The sequence below is a fragment of the Acomys minous genome, assembly GCF_964271855.1.
Source record: "Acomys minous genome assembly, chromosome: 11".
NCBI lineage: Eukaryota > Metazoa > Chordata > Mammalia > Rodentia > Muridae > Acomys > Acomys minous.
Window position 1 is genome coordinate 46,622,817 of NC_140492.1, and position 18,069 is coordinate 46,640,885.

The 18,069-nt window shown below is 39.8% G+C and overlaps 1 protein-coding gene across 6 annotated transcripts in view; it reads left to right on the plus strand.

Moving 5' to 3' along the window:
- CD96 (CD96 molecule) overlaps positions 1-17,414 on the plus strand; it is a 72,479-nt gene extending 55,065 nt beyond the window's left edge. For 2 of the 6 annotated variants that reach the window (XM_084801276.1, XM_084801278.1), the window contains exons 9-14: positions 1,806-1,874; positions 2,510-2,581; positions 13,318-13,383; positions 13,819-13,905; positions 14,754-14,877; positions 17,171-17,414. In XM_084801276.1, the coding sequence (XP_084657402.1) occupies positions 1,806-1,874; positions 2,510-2,581; positions 13,318-13,383; positions 13,819-13,905; positions 14,754-14,877; positions 17,171-17,279 (527 nt within the window). In that variant the 3' untranslated portion in view covers positions 17,280-17,414. The remainder of the gene's footprint in view (positions 1-1,805; positions 1,875-2,509; positions 2,582-13,317; positions 13,384-13,818; positions 13,906-14,753; positions 14,878-17,170) is intronic. The other 4 variants (XM_084801277.1, XM_084801281.1, XM_084801279.1 and 1 more) reach the window with 4 other exon arrangements.
- Positions 17,415-18,069: the final 655 nt, after the last annotated feature.

Consider the following 18,069-nt stretch of genomic DNA (forward strand, 5'->3'; position numbering starts at 1 on the left):
GACATGGGCTGAGGAGCAGCTGACACAGTGCCATATGGCACCAGCACTAACTCCTGGGGAACATATTTCTCTCTTCTCTTCAACCCAAACCACATAAATAGGCTACAGAAACTGTGAAAGAGTGATTCTTCCTTTCTAGTGAGAAGTATTATAGAGTTAAAAAGAAATGGCCTGGAAGGTTTTAACCCTTATCTATCCTCAGGGAGGGTTCTTAGCTAGTATAAGTAAAATAAACTGGGTGAGGTGTCTGCTTGTTTTATTTTTTATTTTTTCCTCGACATGACAATCATGAGGATGTGTGTATGAACACTTGCAAAATTTTGGAACAGTAAGTCTTCACACTGAAACATAGCAATCAATACTCTTTCACTTGGTTTGTCATACTTTTTGTCTGTAGGGTGTGTCATACTATAAAACCAATTATTGAAAACCAAGAGATTTTTACTGTGCTGTGAGGCAAGCTTAGCCTTGAACCAGAATAGACGGAAGTAAACCGCCCCATATGGATGCTGAGAAATAGGAGGGATGTGAATGCTTAGAGAAACACACAAAAAAATTCTTTTAAAAATTCTCTACAGTCCAACATGATCTTTTTTTAACATATAACATTTTAAAATTTTGATAATTACATACATAGGTACATACATACATACAATGAATTATGATCATATTCTCTCCTTACTCATCCCCTAGCACACCCCACCCCAAGAATTACTCCTTACTCCCAACCCTTCCAAATTCTGTGTCCTTCTTTTTTTTCTTCTTATTAGTCAAATTATTCTAGTTTGTGTACTCATAGGTGTCTGGCCACGCCCTGGAACCTGGTCAGCCTACCTAGGGCCACATCTTCAAAGAAACAGACTTTCTCGATAATCTGTCAACTGTTGACCTCAGCTAGAGGTGAAGGCTGATAAGCCCTTCCTCCCTCTCTGCCAGATGCTGACTGCCTTGATGCTATGCAGGCAACCACAGCTGCCGTGAGTTCATGAATGCAGTGGTTTTGTTACCAGCCACCATCTTTCACAGTCACAAACTCTGCAGGCTGGGTTTTAGCAAAAAACAACCTTTAGAGACCAATTCAAACTCAAAGCCTTAAGAAGGAGACAGTGTTGAGCTCAGCAGCAGCCTGAATTTGAGCTCTGCTCTCCTGTTGCTGTTGACATTGGAGATGTACCTTGTGATGGTCCCAGAGCCAGATCTGCACCACACACAGGAAAAAACAAAGCCTTCCTGGGGAGTAGTCCTGGTGCCACAAGCTAACTAAGTGACAGTGTGTAGGGAAGTTTCCACCTGTCTGTCCCTGGTCCAATTCTCCCTCGACATTCCTGAGGTCTAAGAACACCTAGGCGTCTGCATTGCTATATTTGGATTCCTTATTGAGTTATTTATTTCTTCCATGTCTGCTCCAATTATTCATGTCTCCTCCATGAATGTAGGCTGCAGAGGAGAAATATTCCAAATTTCAATTTTGGTGCCTGAAGGATACAAGGTCTCAATACTGGTTATTGCTACAACCCTAGCACCTAGAATCATGTTTGATACAAAGTATTTACTGAATCAGTAAATGTTTCAAAGAGTGAATATGATAGATTTGAACTTAAAAGAACTGCATTAATAGCAAAGGAATAATACAAATTTTGTTAAGAAACCATAAACATATTCTCCTATGTTCAGTTTTTTTCCTATATAAAATGAGGCCATTAGACTATGTCTACTTGGATTTTTCCAAAGGACACTCCTGATTAGTGTCATCATTAAACATGTGGCTATAAATATTGTAGCAACTTCTATTTTTTTCTAAATAGGATATCCAGCTACATCTTCAGTGACCATTGCAGAGGGGAATGTGTCAACAACAGACACAACTCCTCAAAGTGAGTATAGTAAGGCTTTCCTCCTGTGCTTCATATTCAACTAAGTTATATCTTACTACTATATCTAAACATTGAGGTTTGGGAAAGCGTAGTGTTTTTTTTATTGATACTGGTATTTTGACTTTGAGTTCCCCTGTAGTGACTATATATGGATATGATGATCATTGTAGTCTTTTTTTAAAAAGATGTATTTATTTTATTTATTGCATATGAGGGCTTTATCTGCAGAAGAGGGCACCAGATCTCATCATAGATGGTTGTGAGTCACAATGTGTTTGCTGGGAATTGAACTCAGGACCTCTGGAAGAGCAAGCAGTGCTCTTAACCACTGAGCCATCTCTCCAGCAGTAAATTTTGATAGCATGTATTATATTATACTGTCCATTTGCCAAGATCCTAAGGTAATATTAACTTAACTAGGTTACAAGGATAGAAAAAGGAAACACACTGGCAACAAGTTAGCATTAAACACGAAACACAAAGCACCAACCTCAGCACAGCTAGTTTGGAGTTGCGGGGGACATTCCCCATGTCCCCAGAGTCACACAGATTAAAAATAGTACAGCAAAGAAAAGTTAAACTACAGCTTTATAAGAAAAAAAAAGTTGGATTCTGAAAATAATTTTGTCTTTCAGCCAGCGATTCCAGCACGACTATCAAAGGCTTCACCTCTTCCCGGACTTCCAGTGGGACAGATGCAAAAAACTGTTGAGTATATCCATGGTTCCCTCTATGTCCTCCGTTCATTCACTCAGTAGCCACTGTGTCCTGTGCTCATAGCCATACTCTTGAACATTTATAAAGCATCTACCATATGCTTAAAGTACTGTTGTAGGTGATTAGAATACAGATATGGACAAAGCAGATGTCAGTTTCCAATTCTCTGAGACAAGAAACAGATACATGGTAAATGATGATACAAAGAAAAAATCTCAATACACAGACATGGGGAGGGTCGAGATTGGGCAGCAGGGGTTGCCATGGCACCTGAGAAATTGTCTTGAAAGACAAAGGATGAAGAGTTCAAGAACTAGCCAGAAGCTAGTTCAAGGTCATCTTCTGCTACATAGATAGTTCTTAAGATTTGATACACTGCCTCCTGGAAGGAAAGAGAGGGAAGAAAAGAGGAAGAAAGAGAGAAGGTGATCAATAAAACCAAAATCCAATGAAAATGTCAGAAAACGTTCTGAGTGCCTGTGTAGAAAGTGTATAGTACTCAGGACATGTCTATCAGTAAGAAAAATGAAAGAGAATGAACTCCCATGTGTAGATGAGAAGCTATTGACAGCTGATGCTCCTGAGGGAGACACACTTGGGTTTTTTAAGGGTGTGGCCCCTCAGAGGTTGGTCATCTTCCACTGGGTAGTTTCACACTTGTGCATATACGGGCAGCACTAAATTAGACTCAGTGGGTTACCAAGAAAATGAGAGAGAGAGAGAGAGAGAGAGAGAGAGAGAGAGAGAGAGAGAGAGAGAGAGACTGACAGACAGAGAGACAGAGAGAGACAGAGATTGAGAGAGGAAAAAGAAGGAAGATAATAGATACATAGATAGTATATAGGTGGATGATAGATAGATAGATAGATAGATAGATAGATAGATAGATAATAGAAGATGGAAGAAAGATGACAGAGAGTTCAGGGGACTTGGATGAGGGAAGTAGGGAGAGAATTTTCAAAGAATAAATTTCATCACATAACTTTTTTAAGTAGAAGAGATTGTTCAAAGCACTTTAAAGGCACCATTGTAACTTGAAACCTTGCCAACTGCAGAGGCCACACTGGTATATATTAACAGCCCAAAGAGGATAACTACTGTCTCTTTATGGCAGAAGCCAAAGAGTTGTATAGGTGAGGTGACATGGAAAATAGAACAAAAAGAAGTGAGGACGTTGCTAGCCTCAGGTGCAAATTTGAATTTAACTGCTGGGCTCTCTGGCACAAAGAGCACAGGCACTGAAAAGCATTTAAGCTGTACATCTAAAACCGTCAGAAAATCATTGCTGGCTCAGTCATTGTGCCACTCAAAATTTGTCCTCGGGAAATCTGAGAGAAGAAAGAATTCATGCAGTATAGGTCTTCGTAATATTATTTATTTCTTTTATCTCTTTGGTAGACCTCAGGCCCAAAGTTGGATTAATCATAATCTTTAATCATCACATTCCTCCATCATTAGCCAATGGAATACCTTCCATAATTTAACACATTTCTATTGCATGTATGAATGCTTGATAGCTGTGTTTAATCTCTGGCCCCAAACAAGGGGTGGAAAAGTGGTGTTCACAAAGGAGAGTGTTGAAAAAGATGTACAGATATGTGCAGCTTAAATATATGCCAGGGGTATCATGGCAGATTGTGGTGGAAAAAGGGGGACTTTTCAGCAATCCTACCCGAAATATTGATTATTAGGACATAAAAAGAGGCATTCAAATGCACTCTTACCCTGCACGATATACAGAAGCAAATTGCATATAGCTTAAGATCATTTTTTTAATTTTATAAACTTTATTATGAAAAAAAACTTACCAAAAAAACCCCACAGATCAAAACTAACCAGATCAAAATCTATGAAATTCAATGAATAGTTTAAGAATAGTTTAAGATCTTGATGCCAAGATAAGAACATTAAAATAAAAAAATAAAAATAAAAATAAAATAAATAAAATAAAAAAGAACATTAAAATATATAATAAAAGTATGGTTTTTTTCCTGTCTCTAAAAGAATTGATAACTTACAGTGGAATTAAGGAACCTAGTTCATGGGCTGGAGAGATGGCTCAGAGGTTAAGGGCACTGACTGCTCTTCCAAAGGTCCTGGATTCAATTCCCAGCAACCACGTGGTGGCTCACAATGAGATCTGGTATCCTCTTCTGGTGTGCAGGTAACCTTTTCCACACTGGCATTGCCAAGTGCTGTGTTATAATTATAACTTCTGTACAGGTGAGCATATGCTGTTCCACTCACTTCTCACAGCTCAGAAGTGATGTTCGAAAGCTAAACAGGGGCAAACCCTATTCATCATATTCCCAGTAAAAAAAAAAACCCTCCAAAAATTTACTGTACACAGGAGGAATGAGCATAAATATTGGCAGAAAAATCCATTTATACAGGAAAAATATGAGTAATCTAAATGGCCATGGTCAATAGAACAAATAAATGGGTGTATACTTGAATAAAAATGTTATAGAAGAACAAAAGATGAGTAGGTAGTAGCCATGTGTAACAGCATAAATAAATCTTAATCACTCTGTGTTCAGACCAAAAAATGCCAAGGCACCACGTAGCTTTTGATTTTTAAAAATAAAAATATATAGTCAGATGTGGTGGCATATACCTGTAATCCCAGCACATCAAAGACCGAAACAAGGAGTTAGGCATGAGTTTTAGGCCAGCATGAGTTCTAAGATAACAGAAACTATACAACAGGATTCTATCTCAAAAATATTATCTATAAAGACTATAATCTAATGCATGGATTAGTCACAGTATGTAAATTTTAGCATTCAGAATAGTACTGATAGAAATAATAAGGGACAGGACAAGTATAGTGTTATCTATAACTATCTAAAATCTATCTGTATGGATAAAAGTGAAACAAGATTAAGGGACTATACCAACCAACAATAAGATAATTGCCACAATGAACTAAAATACTCAATGTGTCTTATATGCAAAGACACAGTTAAAGGTTTTATCAAGTGGATATAAAGTAACGATGAAAATGTTAGTTACACAAAGGAGGGAAGTCCATACAACACATCCACACACACAGTCTGGTGAAATAGAAAGCAGGGTTGTTTGTAATGAAGTGTAAACTCTCCTGTACTTTAGTGTCTTATCATCCTTTGCTCATTAGGCTGACCTGTGAGCAAGAGCCAGGAAGCCTGTCTGTTTACCTGTACCCTCAGTCCCTAAAGTAACATCTGGACAGGCACCAGGGAATGAGAGACATTCAGATAAATGAAGGAACTTTAGTTGGTTATAGAGTAGAAATTGTATAGCAATGGAGATAAAAATTTGCTGAGGATGTTATCGGAAAAGACTGAATTCCAATATAAATTTACATTATGTATATAAGGTATTTTATAGTTTAATTCTCACCATAATACTTTTCATTGTGATTTTTTATTGTTTATATTGTAAGTTTTTCTTAAATTATGCTAAGATGTAGGGCATGTAAGAATGTGGACATAGTACTTTTGACCTCTTGCTCACTGCCCTATGTAACTAACTCTATATCAATGAGAGACACACTTCTGTGCTCATTAGAGGGTCAATGCATGAAAATATCATTGCATATGGACAAAGAAGAAGACTAAGGTAGACATGCAAAGAGACACAGTAAATGAAATGATTTACTTAATTAGAAAGTTTGTACTTTATTTTTGAGATGATGTTTCATGTAGCTCATGTTGGGCTCAAACTCACGATATAGCTGAGGACAACTTGACTTGAACGTCAGATTCTCCTGCCTCTACTTCCTGGATGCTGGGCTTACAGGCACACACAACCATACCTAGTTCTCCCTGTGGTGGTACTTGGGATCAAAGCCAGGACTTCATAGATGTTAAGCAAGCACTCTACCAAATGAACTACGGCCTCAGCCCATAATCATATTGATTTACATTGTTATTATGTTGTCCTGGGGGTGGGAAAATAGTCAAGAAGGAGGGGAGAAGGGAAGGAAAGAAAGAAGAGAAAAGATGGAAAAGACTTACCGTTCTGTACATCAGTCTGAGGTAGGGCATAGAGCTTATCCAAGGCAGCGTCTAGCTCAGAAACTAGAAAGCAAAGATCCCATGCGGCTTCACCTTGCTTTGTAGTCTATATACTGTATTCTTAGCCTTTCTGATACAGTTACAATGAAATAAACTAGTGTGATCTTTCACATTTTCTGTCCTTACCATTTGAAAACTTCATTTGTGCATCTCCTTAGTGTTCTTATTCTAAAATGGCCTCAGAAACAATAAGGCGTGGGAAGGGACTCGGACACTCATTTGACAAAGGATGCTCACTGGAAGTGGAGATGCACATTCGCAATGCTTGGAGAGTAAGATGCAATTCTCCATAAGTTCAAAAGAAGAAAAAAAATCCCCTGCAGTGGGTTGCTCTATTTATAATCATTTTCAGAAATCCATTAGAATCCAACAAGCTAAAATTGATTACTCACTCCTGGACTGTGTTGAAACACATTGCTGCCAGTTGAATTAGGCTGTAATGCGACATGCGATTTTGGATGATGCATTTGGCAAGGGTCAGGACAGGCGTTGCTAATGGGATTTCTTTTTCTCCTCTCAATATGCTTATTTCAATAGATTTATGAAGGACTTGCAGGCAGAAAAAGAATGATAATAGATAAGTGTCTGTTTCTAGGTCCCTGGCTGCTTGTGAACATGGTCATGGGAGATTCATTTTATGGACCTCATACATATTTAAATACTGCTATCATTTTGATTGCATTGCCTTCATAAGAATATTTTTAATGCAGTCTTTTGCTATCGCTTTGTTTATTAACTTAAAGAGATCTAGGCTGAGATTAAAAAACAATGGAATCAAATTCTACTTCAGCTTCCAAATTTCCCAGGATCAGGAAGTGAAATTCTTCTTTTACTTTAAACGCCTATGAAATGGGAATACTCTGGCGGACCACCTTCGTACCCCAATGGGTGAAGTTAATGACATCTTAGAATATGTTTTCACCCCAATGCTCAGGTGATCAGGCCATGGAGTGGAAAATTTAATCTTAATTACTTTCCTTCCTGATTTCTCTTGCCATCCACTTGGGCTCATGAAACTTAAAGCTACACGGAAGCCAGTCAATCTGAGCCAGACCAGCAAAAAAGCACTGTGGGTTTCTCTGAGCCCTGAAACCTCTGACTCACTCTCGCATCAAAGTCAGCAAACTCAGGCTCAACAACAAACACATACATACACAGGCACACAAAGATGTGTGCACATGCATGTACGCACACACACACACAAACATGTGCACACACACAAAGACATATGCACACACATGCAAAAACATACACACAGACACATGTGTGCACACACATACACATATTCATATACACACACTTCCACACATGCATGTGCATGCATAGAAATGCACACACACACACACACACACACACATGCCTGAAAAATATGATTGTGCTCTTAGACCATAAATTATGTAACTCTCAAATGTTATGTTGCTTTATTTGCCCCCAGTCCTGGCTAGAAATTTTTAGACTCTTAGTATTTGTAAAGTTTAAGGATTGAACAGTAGCAGCTGGACACAGTGGTACACATCTGTAATTCCAGCACTCTGGTGGTAGAGGCAGGTGGACCTCTGTGAGTTCAAGGCCAGCCTGGTCAGCAAAAGTGAGTCCAGAGCAGCATCGCCAATTCCAAACCATCCAGTACTATGTCATATGAGCAGCCTCTTTCTGAAGTAAAAAAAAATGGGCTTTTATTGAGGAACTGAGTGTCAATGATGGCAGGGTCACACCATGGAAGAACCTCAGGCAGTGTAGCAATGACCCCTGCAGTCTCCTGTTGGCTCAGTTCTCTAAACTCAGCACTTCCATCCTCTGCCTTTAAAGCCTCACTCTTGACTCCCGTCCCATTATATTCCCTCTCCTGAAAAGCAGCATCTGCTTCCCGTCCCTCCACTGCTTCCTCTGAAGTCAGCCTCAAGTGAAAATGTTTCCTTCTCCTATTTAAAAGTCTACTTTCTATTAGAATTCCCTTTCCTCTGGCCACAATGACTTGTGTGTGCCATCTCATTTTTTATAATTGGGAGCCTTGTGAGGGCCCCATCAGTGAACTTGCCAGTCATGACAAAACTGGGCACAGTAGGTAGCACCACTGAGTAGGTTCTGGAGACAGGAGTGATGCCATACCCAGACATGTCTTTCATGATTGGAAAGGCAAAAGGCAGAAGACAGACCACCTGAGTTTCTATGTCTGCTCTCTGAGCATCCTTTGCAAGCTCAGCATTGTTCTGTGACAAAAATCAAGGAAGGACTTCAGCACACGCCCTTATGGAAGACTTGACAGCTGAGAAATGGCTCATTGAAAGTCTACTTCTGAAGCCAAGGATGGTGGGATACATGCGTATAATCCTAGCACTTGAAGGTGCAAATAGGATCATCAGGAGTCCAAGGTTATCCCAACCTACATAGAAAATTCAAGGCCAACATAGATTCATGAGACCCTGCTCAGATAGAAATGGGGACAGTCATCTATATGGATAAAAATGATGCAACAATCCTCCCACATACCCAGTTGAAATCAACAACCCTCTAGGAAGAAGACTAACTATCTGTGGTTTCATAAAAAATAAAAAAATAAAAAAAATTAAAATGCATACATTAGAATGAAGGATAATGATATATGCGTGAAAATGCTTATAATCAAATTCAAAAAGTAATTTAATCAGTTTTTTAGAGAATACAAAAATAATTTTTAAAGAACTGCAAAAATTCAGATACTTATAGACTTAGATATAATTCCAAATAGATTACAACAAATAGAAACAGTTGCTATTGTGCCAGGAGTTCCTCGACAATTGTCAGCAGGACAGAAGTGAAGAGCAAAATGTATCATAGCTAATAAAGAAGTGGGAAGCACTGCAACTGATTGAGCCCTTATTGTAGATGAGAAGAACCCTTTCCTGTTCAGCAAACTTCACCAGGAGCCACTCAAGAAAGGAAATAAGACTTTATGAGATGCTACCCCCGTGTTCACAGCTGTGGCTGATACTGGTTTTGTATGAGAAAATGTTTTCATGGGACATGCCCCTTGGGCTAGTATGCAGATATAAGTGAGTATATACCATTTGAGTCTTTCTGCTTCTGGGTTAATTCACTTCTGCATACTAGCCCAAGGGGCATGTCCCATGAAAGCCTTCACTTACCAGGAAACTTGGACAGAGGGGAGGACATCCTATTGGGACTCTAAATGAGAGAAGCATGGGAGAATAGCAAAGTAGAAGGATTCAGAGGGTCCTAGAAATCTACAAGTAGAACATTATGATAGGCAGATTTGGGCCCAGGGGTCCCACTCAAACTAAGGCACCAGGCAAGGACAATACAGGCGGTAAACTTTAACCCCCTACCCAGATCTAGCCAATGGACAGAACATTCTCCACAGTTGAGTGGAGAGTGGGGTATGACTTTCACATGTACTCTGGTGCCTCATATTTGACCACGTCCCCTGGAGGGGGAGGCCTGGTGGCACTCAGAGGAAGGATAGCAGGCTACCAAGAAGAGACTTGATACCCTATGAGCATATACAGGGGGAGGAAATCTCCCTCAGGACCAGTCATAGGGAAGGGGAATAAGGGGAAAATGGGAGGGAGGGAAGAATGGGAGAATACAAGGGATGGGATAACCATTGAGATGTAACAAGAATAAATTAATAAAAAAATTTTTTTAAAAGAAAATGTTACTGGTCATCCTGGCATTTGTTATTCCCATGCCAAAGCCATGCTCATTAAGGATTTTGATGAAAGCAGGCATTCAGAAGGTTCAAAGGATGATGGACTCATGTATTTGATAAGCGTGATGAGGTGTTAACACATATGATTTCAACAAAGTGAAGACCTCAACATCATTTTGCTTAGAGACTCCTCAGATGACTGAAGAATGGAAAGCGGGATGGCTAAGGAATGGGCATCTAAATGTTGAGACTGTGAGTTTCCAGAAAAGTGCAGGTCTAATGAAAAGTAGGTCATCTGAGGCAGCCAATTCTACCTTATACAGGATTCTGTGCACCTGCTGGATTCAAGAAGACTACTCTCCTCTGGGAAACAGTGATGTAAGAACTGTTTATAGGGTCTGGAGAAAGGGTTCAGTTCTTAGGTGCTTGCCTTGCAAGTATAAGACCTATGAGTTCAGGCTCATAGAACCTGTGTAAATAATGTGTGGGTGTGACAGCCTGCCTGTAGTTTAGCTTGGGAAGGAAAAGACAGGTGCCCTTTCCCCTCAACAAGCTGCCTGATTTGACCAGCCCTGTCAGCAAAGCCTAACTTTCATTGAGAGATCCTGCCTCAAGCTCAGGATTATTTCAAAACTAAATCCCAAGTCTCTGTATGCATGCATGACACGTGTTTAGAGGCATCCACATGAACATATGCCCACACCACACAGAGGCACACCAAATGCACATGGAAATGGGAAATGCAAAAAGAGAGCACTCGCCTCTTCATCTTGCTGAAAGACTTTGTAACATATTTTGGTGTTGAAACTCCTCCTTTGCCCACTTTAAGTTTTAAAGACATGTCGAATCAAATGGAAACTTCTTTTTCTTCACTTCCCTCACTACCACTATATTCTTAGCACATGTAAAACAATAATGCTGAAAGCAAAAAGAAAACAAGCAGGAGCGGTGGCCCTGGTCTGTGATAACAGCACGTGGGAGTGAGAGAGAGGTTAAAGGACAAGCCACAGATGTGAGGCCAGCCTGCTTTATCCAGAGAGGTCCCGAGCCACAGAATGAGACCAAGCAAACAAAATAAAATGTGTAAAAATGACTCTCTTTCTCCAAAATGGGTTTTATACTTTACTTTTATTCGATACTGTTTTATTATGAAAAATGTTACAATCATTGAAAAAGAGATGTTATCAAATTGTCAATTTGGATAATATTAAGTACTGCTATTTATATAATTTGTGTGGATTGTGGTGAAGATTTGATCATCTCATTGAATTATGTTAAGTGTGATTTTTTTTTAATTTAAGAAAAAAATTGGTACTGACAGGGAAAAAAATGCCCTTCCACCTTTAGAACAAAGCTTGTTAGTGTTGGATGGCTACTAGTTATTATAGAATGTTCTTCAATGTTGCGCTGATAATAAACATCCAGTCATACTATTTCTTCTTTAAATACCAACGTCTCCTAAATAGATAGCAATTTTTCAACAATATTTACCCTAGCATAAAATGATAAATCCCTTTCTTTCTTGCTAACATACTCTAAAAGATTACTAAAAGATGCCAGGTTCTGAAAGTAAAAAGTTAAAGGCAACACTATAATAAAAAGAAAATTATGCAGAAAAATCCGTTTTCTTCTTTATTTTATCCAAATCCTAACCTGCTCACAGTTGCCTTTTAATTAACCATTGTTCTTTGTCAATGAAATTACTGCCTAATAATGGCTTACCCACAAAAACTGAGCATTAAGCAAAGGATCAGTCTATCATCTGTAGATCTCAGCATTCAGTCAAGAACAAAACATTATTCAAGGTCACAGAGGAGATTGAAGCATTGTACTTACAGTAGATGCAGCTTCTGCATGCACCCGTAATCAGCTGCAGCTGCTGTTGACATGCAGGGGGTACACAAGAAAGCAGGGGTTAAGTTTTAGTTTCCTCCATTTGTCTGCTTTGGTCTTTGCACACACTAGAGTCCCTAACTGGAAGCAGTAGTAATTTAAGTGGATAAGTATAACATATTTCCATCGATAGCAAGCATATACCTCTGTAGTCATCTTTTTACATTCTACTGGATGCATGTTTCAAAGTCAGAAACCATGTATCTTGCAGGGATTTGCTGCCATCCTCTCAAGGGAAAACCTTGCCTCTTGCTGTCCCACAGACACTCTGCCAGGGCTAACAAGGCCTGTAGCCATGGAGGTCTGTTAGTTCACTGTTGGTGCAGTTCAGTGTCCACAGTTGACCAGACATGCCAGGGACCCACAGCACAAATGCTGTTCTTCTTTTATGAATGTTGCAACAAGGTATTCAAAGTCCTACTGACATGTTGACTTGCCCAAAGGCCACCATAACACATGGGGCTCATCCCATCTTTCCACTTCCTTGTGGGATGCGCATGAAAGCAATGAAAGCCCACTGCTCATGTTGAAGAAGCTTTCTTCCATTCTTTCTTCTTGTTCCAAAGTGACTAATTCAACCCACTCTCATACTTATGGCAGAATAAGACTACATCGTTTATAAAGAAAATGTATGTGTTTTCTCATAGCTCTAGAGGCTGGGAGCTCAAGATCCAGGCATTTGATAAAGACTTTCATGCCAGGTCCTCACATGGCACAAAGTTGAAAGGTCAGGGTCAGCACTACAAGGACCCTTCCAAAGGGGCCTTAAGACCATAAATCAAGGGGAACGCTCCTTCAGTGTACTGACCCCTTAAAGACTCACTTTTTAATGTCCTCACATTGTCAACATCATTTAGAGGAGGCACCTTTAAACCTCAGCAGCGACCATCACCAAAACTTTCTCTGTTGCCAAACTAATTTCCCAATTAGTTATGCTTAAATCCATGCACATCCCCTCAAACCCCACTGTATTGGGGATAATCAAACATACACTGCAAGAATGCTCAATACTATTATTTTAAGTACACATTAATGTACCTTTCCCTGATTGTTAGATTCAATTAGTGATGATGGAGAAAAAAATATAACTGTAAAAGCTGACCCTGCATATCTTCTCCATTAGCAGTTTCGTGGACACCCAGTGAGATGCACACTTCTGCCGCTTTAAATGCAAGCTTAGCTCCTCACGGTGAGTACCAGGGGAAGAGGCAGAGACACAGAAGAATCTCTGACAACCTTCTACTATATTAAAGTACGGAGAATCAATATTTTGATCAGCAGGGTCTTATGGTCCCATGGCTGGAACCATATCATGTTTTTCAGGGTGTTTCTTCAGCCATACTTGCCTTGTTATTGAGAAGTATACAGATTTTGTTGTGTAATCACTCAGGAAATTTCACCTATTTGGGAATGTTTAGACAGCCTTGCTATACCTAGGTCTTTAGAGTTGAATTGACTGTAGAAAGTGATCCGTAGCCCAGTCATATTTAGCATAGCTATTCTGAGGCTGTTCAGATTGAACCTCTTTGCCAGTAATTCTTGAAATTCAATTATGAGTTTACATCACTTGGTCATATTGAGATGTCTGTCCAGATAAATTCAAGTGTTGCCTTTATGTCTCTAGATGTCATCACCGGTACAACCAAAGCATCCCCAGATGTCCCTACAACTGAAAGGAGAACTAGTAGAATTCACCACAACCCTATCACCAGTGAGTTGTTTGTCCGGTGTTTATTTTTTAATTTATTATAATTTATTCAAATTACATCCTGATTGTTATCTCCTTTGTGGTTTATGTTTTGTTTACTCAGCAAATGTTTTTGAGCACCTTTCCAGATACTCTGGCACTTGTTGGATATACAATGACATGGGCATCCTACAGATGATGACTATAAAAAATAAATAATGACACAATTAAACTTGTTTGTGATAAGAGTTATGAGAAAGTGTTTTTAGAATTTAACAGAAAGACCTGATTTTTATGGGAAAATAGGAAATTCTCTAAAGTGCTTATATTTTAAGTTAAAATGTGAAAGTGGAAAATAGAATAAGAATTTGCCAGTTGAAATAGTAGAAGAAACATTGCAGGCTTGTGAAAACATAATTCAAGTCAAGAAAGATTGTTGAAACAGTGTTCTTGCAGCTCAACTAATAAGAATTATGTCAGTGCAAAATACAATTCCTTGTTTTACATCTTGGAAGAGCAAGTAATTTGGTGATGTTTGAACCGTCACAGAGATCATGATTACAAGCCATAGGGATATATGCTCATGTAGTTGTAGAAAACTACTAGTAGGATACTTAATCAACTATTGTGTTGTCATCTATAAGAAGTAATGTATTGTCACAGTCAATGAACACCTCATAATCCTTAGGGAAAGCATATCTCTCTCATATGAAGAGTTATTGCTTTTGTGAAGTTGTAGATCACACATGGTACCTCATGCACGCCAAGCAAACATTCTACCATGGGGCTACACTGAGCTACAGAACCCCCCTTCTTTTTTCCAAATGCCAAAATTTGGCACTAACCTTCACCTCTTTGTGTTCCCTTGTCAGGTATTACAGTTAGTAAACCTCAAGATGGAATGTCCTGGCCTGTGATTGTAATGGCTTTGCTCTTTTTCTGCGCACTATTGTTTGGACTTGGAGTAAGAAAATGGTGCCAATATCAAAAGGAAATGTGAGTATATAGGATATGTAGGACTGACCATTTTCCATCATAAAATATTTACTTGGTACAAAGACTACAGGCATTCCTCTCATAATTTAATGAGCAAGGCAGCTTCCAGAAGCTCAGAAAGAACGTACAGATTTCCCAAGATCCTTTGGTGAGGGCTCAACACACAGTTCCTGACTCCGTCTCCCTCTCTGCACTGGCTCCCTTAGCTGGAACAGCAGATGCTGGACACAGGTCAGTAGGCATGAAACAAGAACCAAGCCTCACCTCACCACAGAGCTAAAACTGATTGTTTTCTTTTAATCTTCATTATTTTTTTCATTTTCATTTTTGACCTGACTGGTATCAGCTGGGCCCAGATGCTCAAGTGTGAAATTGAATAAGAGACGTAATTTTTTAAGAACTTTGCAGCTGCTCTCCATCAGGGCAGGCCTCTTCCACCCATTTCCCTTCCCTCACACGAGAGAGAGAAAGGGTTACTTTATTTCCCTAAATTCTCTATGCAGCAGTCTGAAGAGCACATAAGGGTAAACCTCCCCTTTCTGATTCATCTATTGAGAGCGAGTCTGGGCTAAGCTGTGGTTACAGGAGCCCCCACAATACACAGTGCTGATCTGCTCGTGTGTGCTTTCTGCTAAGGCAATCACCACTGCACAATAGCCTCTCCTTGGTGGTGTACCCCCCAAAGACCCCAGCATCCCAGGAAAGCTTTAAGTGTGGCTAAAGGCATTTGAAGATGGGAATATCATGTTGCAAAGTCAGTGCTTCTGCTCTGTAACTATGAGCAACCAAGTATTTCTTGTTAATTAAAAAGATGGAGGTGACACAACACGCCTTTAATCCCAGTATCGGGGCCAGGGGGTAGTAGAGGCAGGCATACTTCTGTGAGTTCAAGACCAGCCTCGTCTTCTGATTGAGTTCCAGGACAGCCAGAACTACACAGGGAAACTGCCAAAAAAAAAAAAAAAAAATCAAAAGCAAAACAAAGAAAGAACAACCAATCAATATTCTGTATTTTGGCCACTATATGACCTTAAAAAGTTAATAATTTTTATGAAAAAATGATGTTTCTTAGACTCAAATGTACCTTTTGATATATTTTCAAGCCTCCACTGAAGCATCCACAAACCAGGAAGTAAGAATTACAGATCACAGGACTGGAAAGATGGCCCAGTGCTTGAGAGCACTTGCTGTTCTTGCATGGGACCCAGGTTCAGTTCCCTGCACCTGTGTCAGGTGGCTCAAAACCTCATATTAACGGTTCCTCTAATTGCTTCTTCTGATACTTGAGGGTACCTGAACTCATACGTGGCATGCACATAAATAAAAATAAATCTTTTTAAAATTATGGATATTTATATTAAAATAAATTGGAGGACAAAATACTGAGTTTTAATTCTCCTGCTTAAACATGTAATATAAAAATTAAAATATGCAAAATATCTTCTCCCCCTTCCTCTCTCTCTTTCCCAATCTCTTTACCAAATATCTCTCTAAATTGAGATGCTATTGACTGCCAGAGTGTAGACATAAAAATACTGATAGATCTGTCCCTATTTCCTGATATCAAATATCTTAAGCATTGGCACGACAAAATCCCACACTAACCTGGGTCCTTGCTGTACTTCAGACAGAGGTGCATTGTGCTAACATGAAATAGAGCTCTGCACAAAGACGTCTTCAAGAGTGCATTACCCTGGCAACCCACCCAGGAGCAGGAACGCCCTCCCTCTCACCCATACCAGATCCTTCCTGCGTCCCTGAGTGTGTGCAGAAAGGCTGGGGCTTGAGTTAGCAATGTTGCTATTTGAAAAAGTCCTTGAATTTTATGTTTCTGTCTCTGGAGGGATGTTCTACCCGTGTAAGAGTAAAACTCCTTCCATTAGGAGGCAGTTGCCATGGAGATTATGGGATCTGGTTACAAGACTTCAATTGCTGGCCTGCTCCTCCTCTTCAGCAAGTGTCTTAAAACCTCTGTGCTTCGGTTTTATCTGTCAAACAGTGGTTATAACTCTCAGGTACAAAATAAATGATTCAAGGATAAAAAAAAATCACTTTGCAAACTATAAAATACCACATTAACAATATAATATAATTTTTTATTTTATATATACACAATCTCATATTAATTAATGGTAAGTTCATTTGCAGAATTAAGCTGCCAAAAATTCTAAGAAAACGATGATTGTATCTCTTCCTCATCAGTATATCTCTAATTAAAAAAAAAATACTACCTCAGATTTTAAAAACACTACCTCATATTCTCAGCAATGAAAGAGAAACGTTTTCTTCCCAGCATGGAAAGACCCCCGCCTTTCAAGCCACCGCCACCTCCTATCAAGTATACCTGCATTCAAGAACCCGCTGGACGAGATCTGCCTTGTCACCAGATGGAGGCGCTCTAAGCCTTTGAGCTTTGCCACACAGCAAAGCGATCCTGGGGTCCTGCAGGCACACAGATACTGTGCTGTATCCATATCATCACCGGCCAGCCGAGCCTCGGCTGCAGCTCCAATGAATGTTGGAAATAAATTAGTTGTTTTCCCAGCACCTCGCCCTCTTTCTTCTGCGTACACCTGAGATGTAAATAAGAGTTACAGGGCTGGGAGTGGTGGCACACGCCTTTCATCCCACCACTCAGGAGGCGGAGGCAGGCGGATCGCTGTGAGTTCGAGGCCAGCCTGGTCCACAAAGCTAGTCCAAGACAGCCAAAGCTACATAGAGAGACCCTGTCTAGAAAAACAAACAAACAAACAACAACAACAACAAAAAGTTAGAGGCTAGAATGAGATTCGGTGCAAGTTCTAGAGAGGTGCTTATGTAAGAACTACACTGCAGGCTGCTGTCATTTAAAGTTCACTCTTCCACTTTTTATTTCAATGCTCTGACTGGGGAAGGACACTAGTTTCTGGCATATGTTTTGCATTGGTTAAATGTTCTTGCTTAAGTGACCAAATACGAGACAGTAAGCAGTTTAACAAAAGAGGGGCTTAGGCCAGCACCCAGATTGGTGGATACAGTCCATTGTAGAGGGCAGAGGCAAGGTGGCAAGGGCATGTGGCAGTTGCCTGTTATATGTCACTGGCCAGAAAATAGAGTTTGGGCTGGAATCAGAGCCAACGCATAACCCCTCAGCCCTTCCCCCCTCACCTCATCTGCCGTCCAGATCTCACGTCCAAACAGTTCTTTGACCTT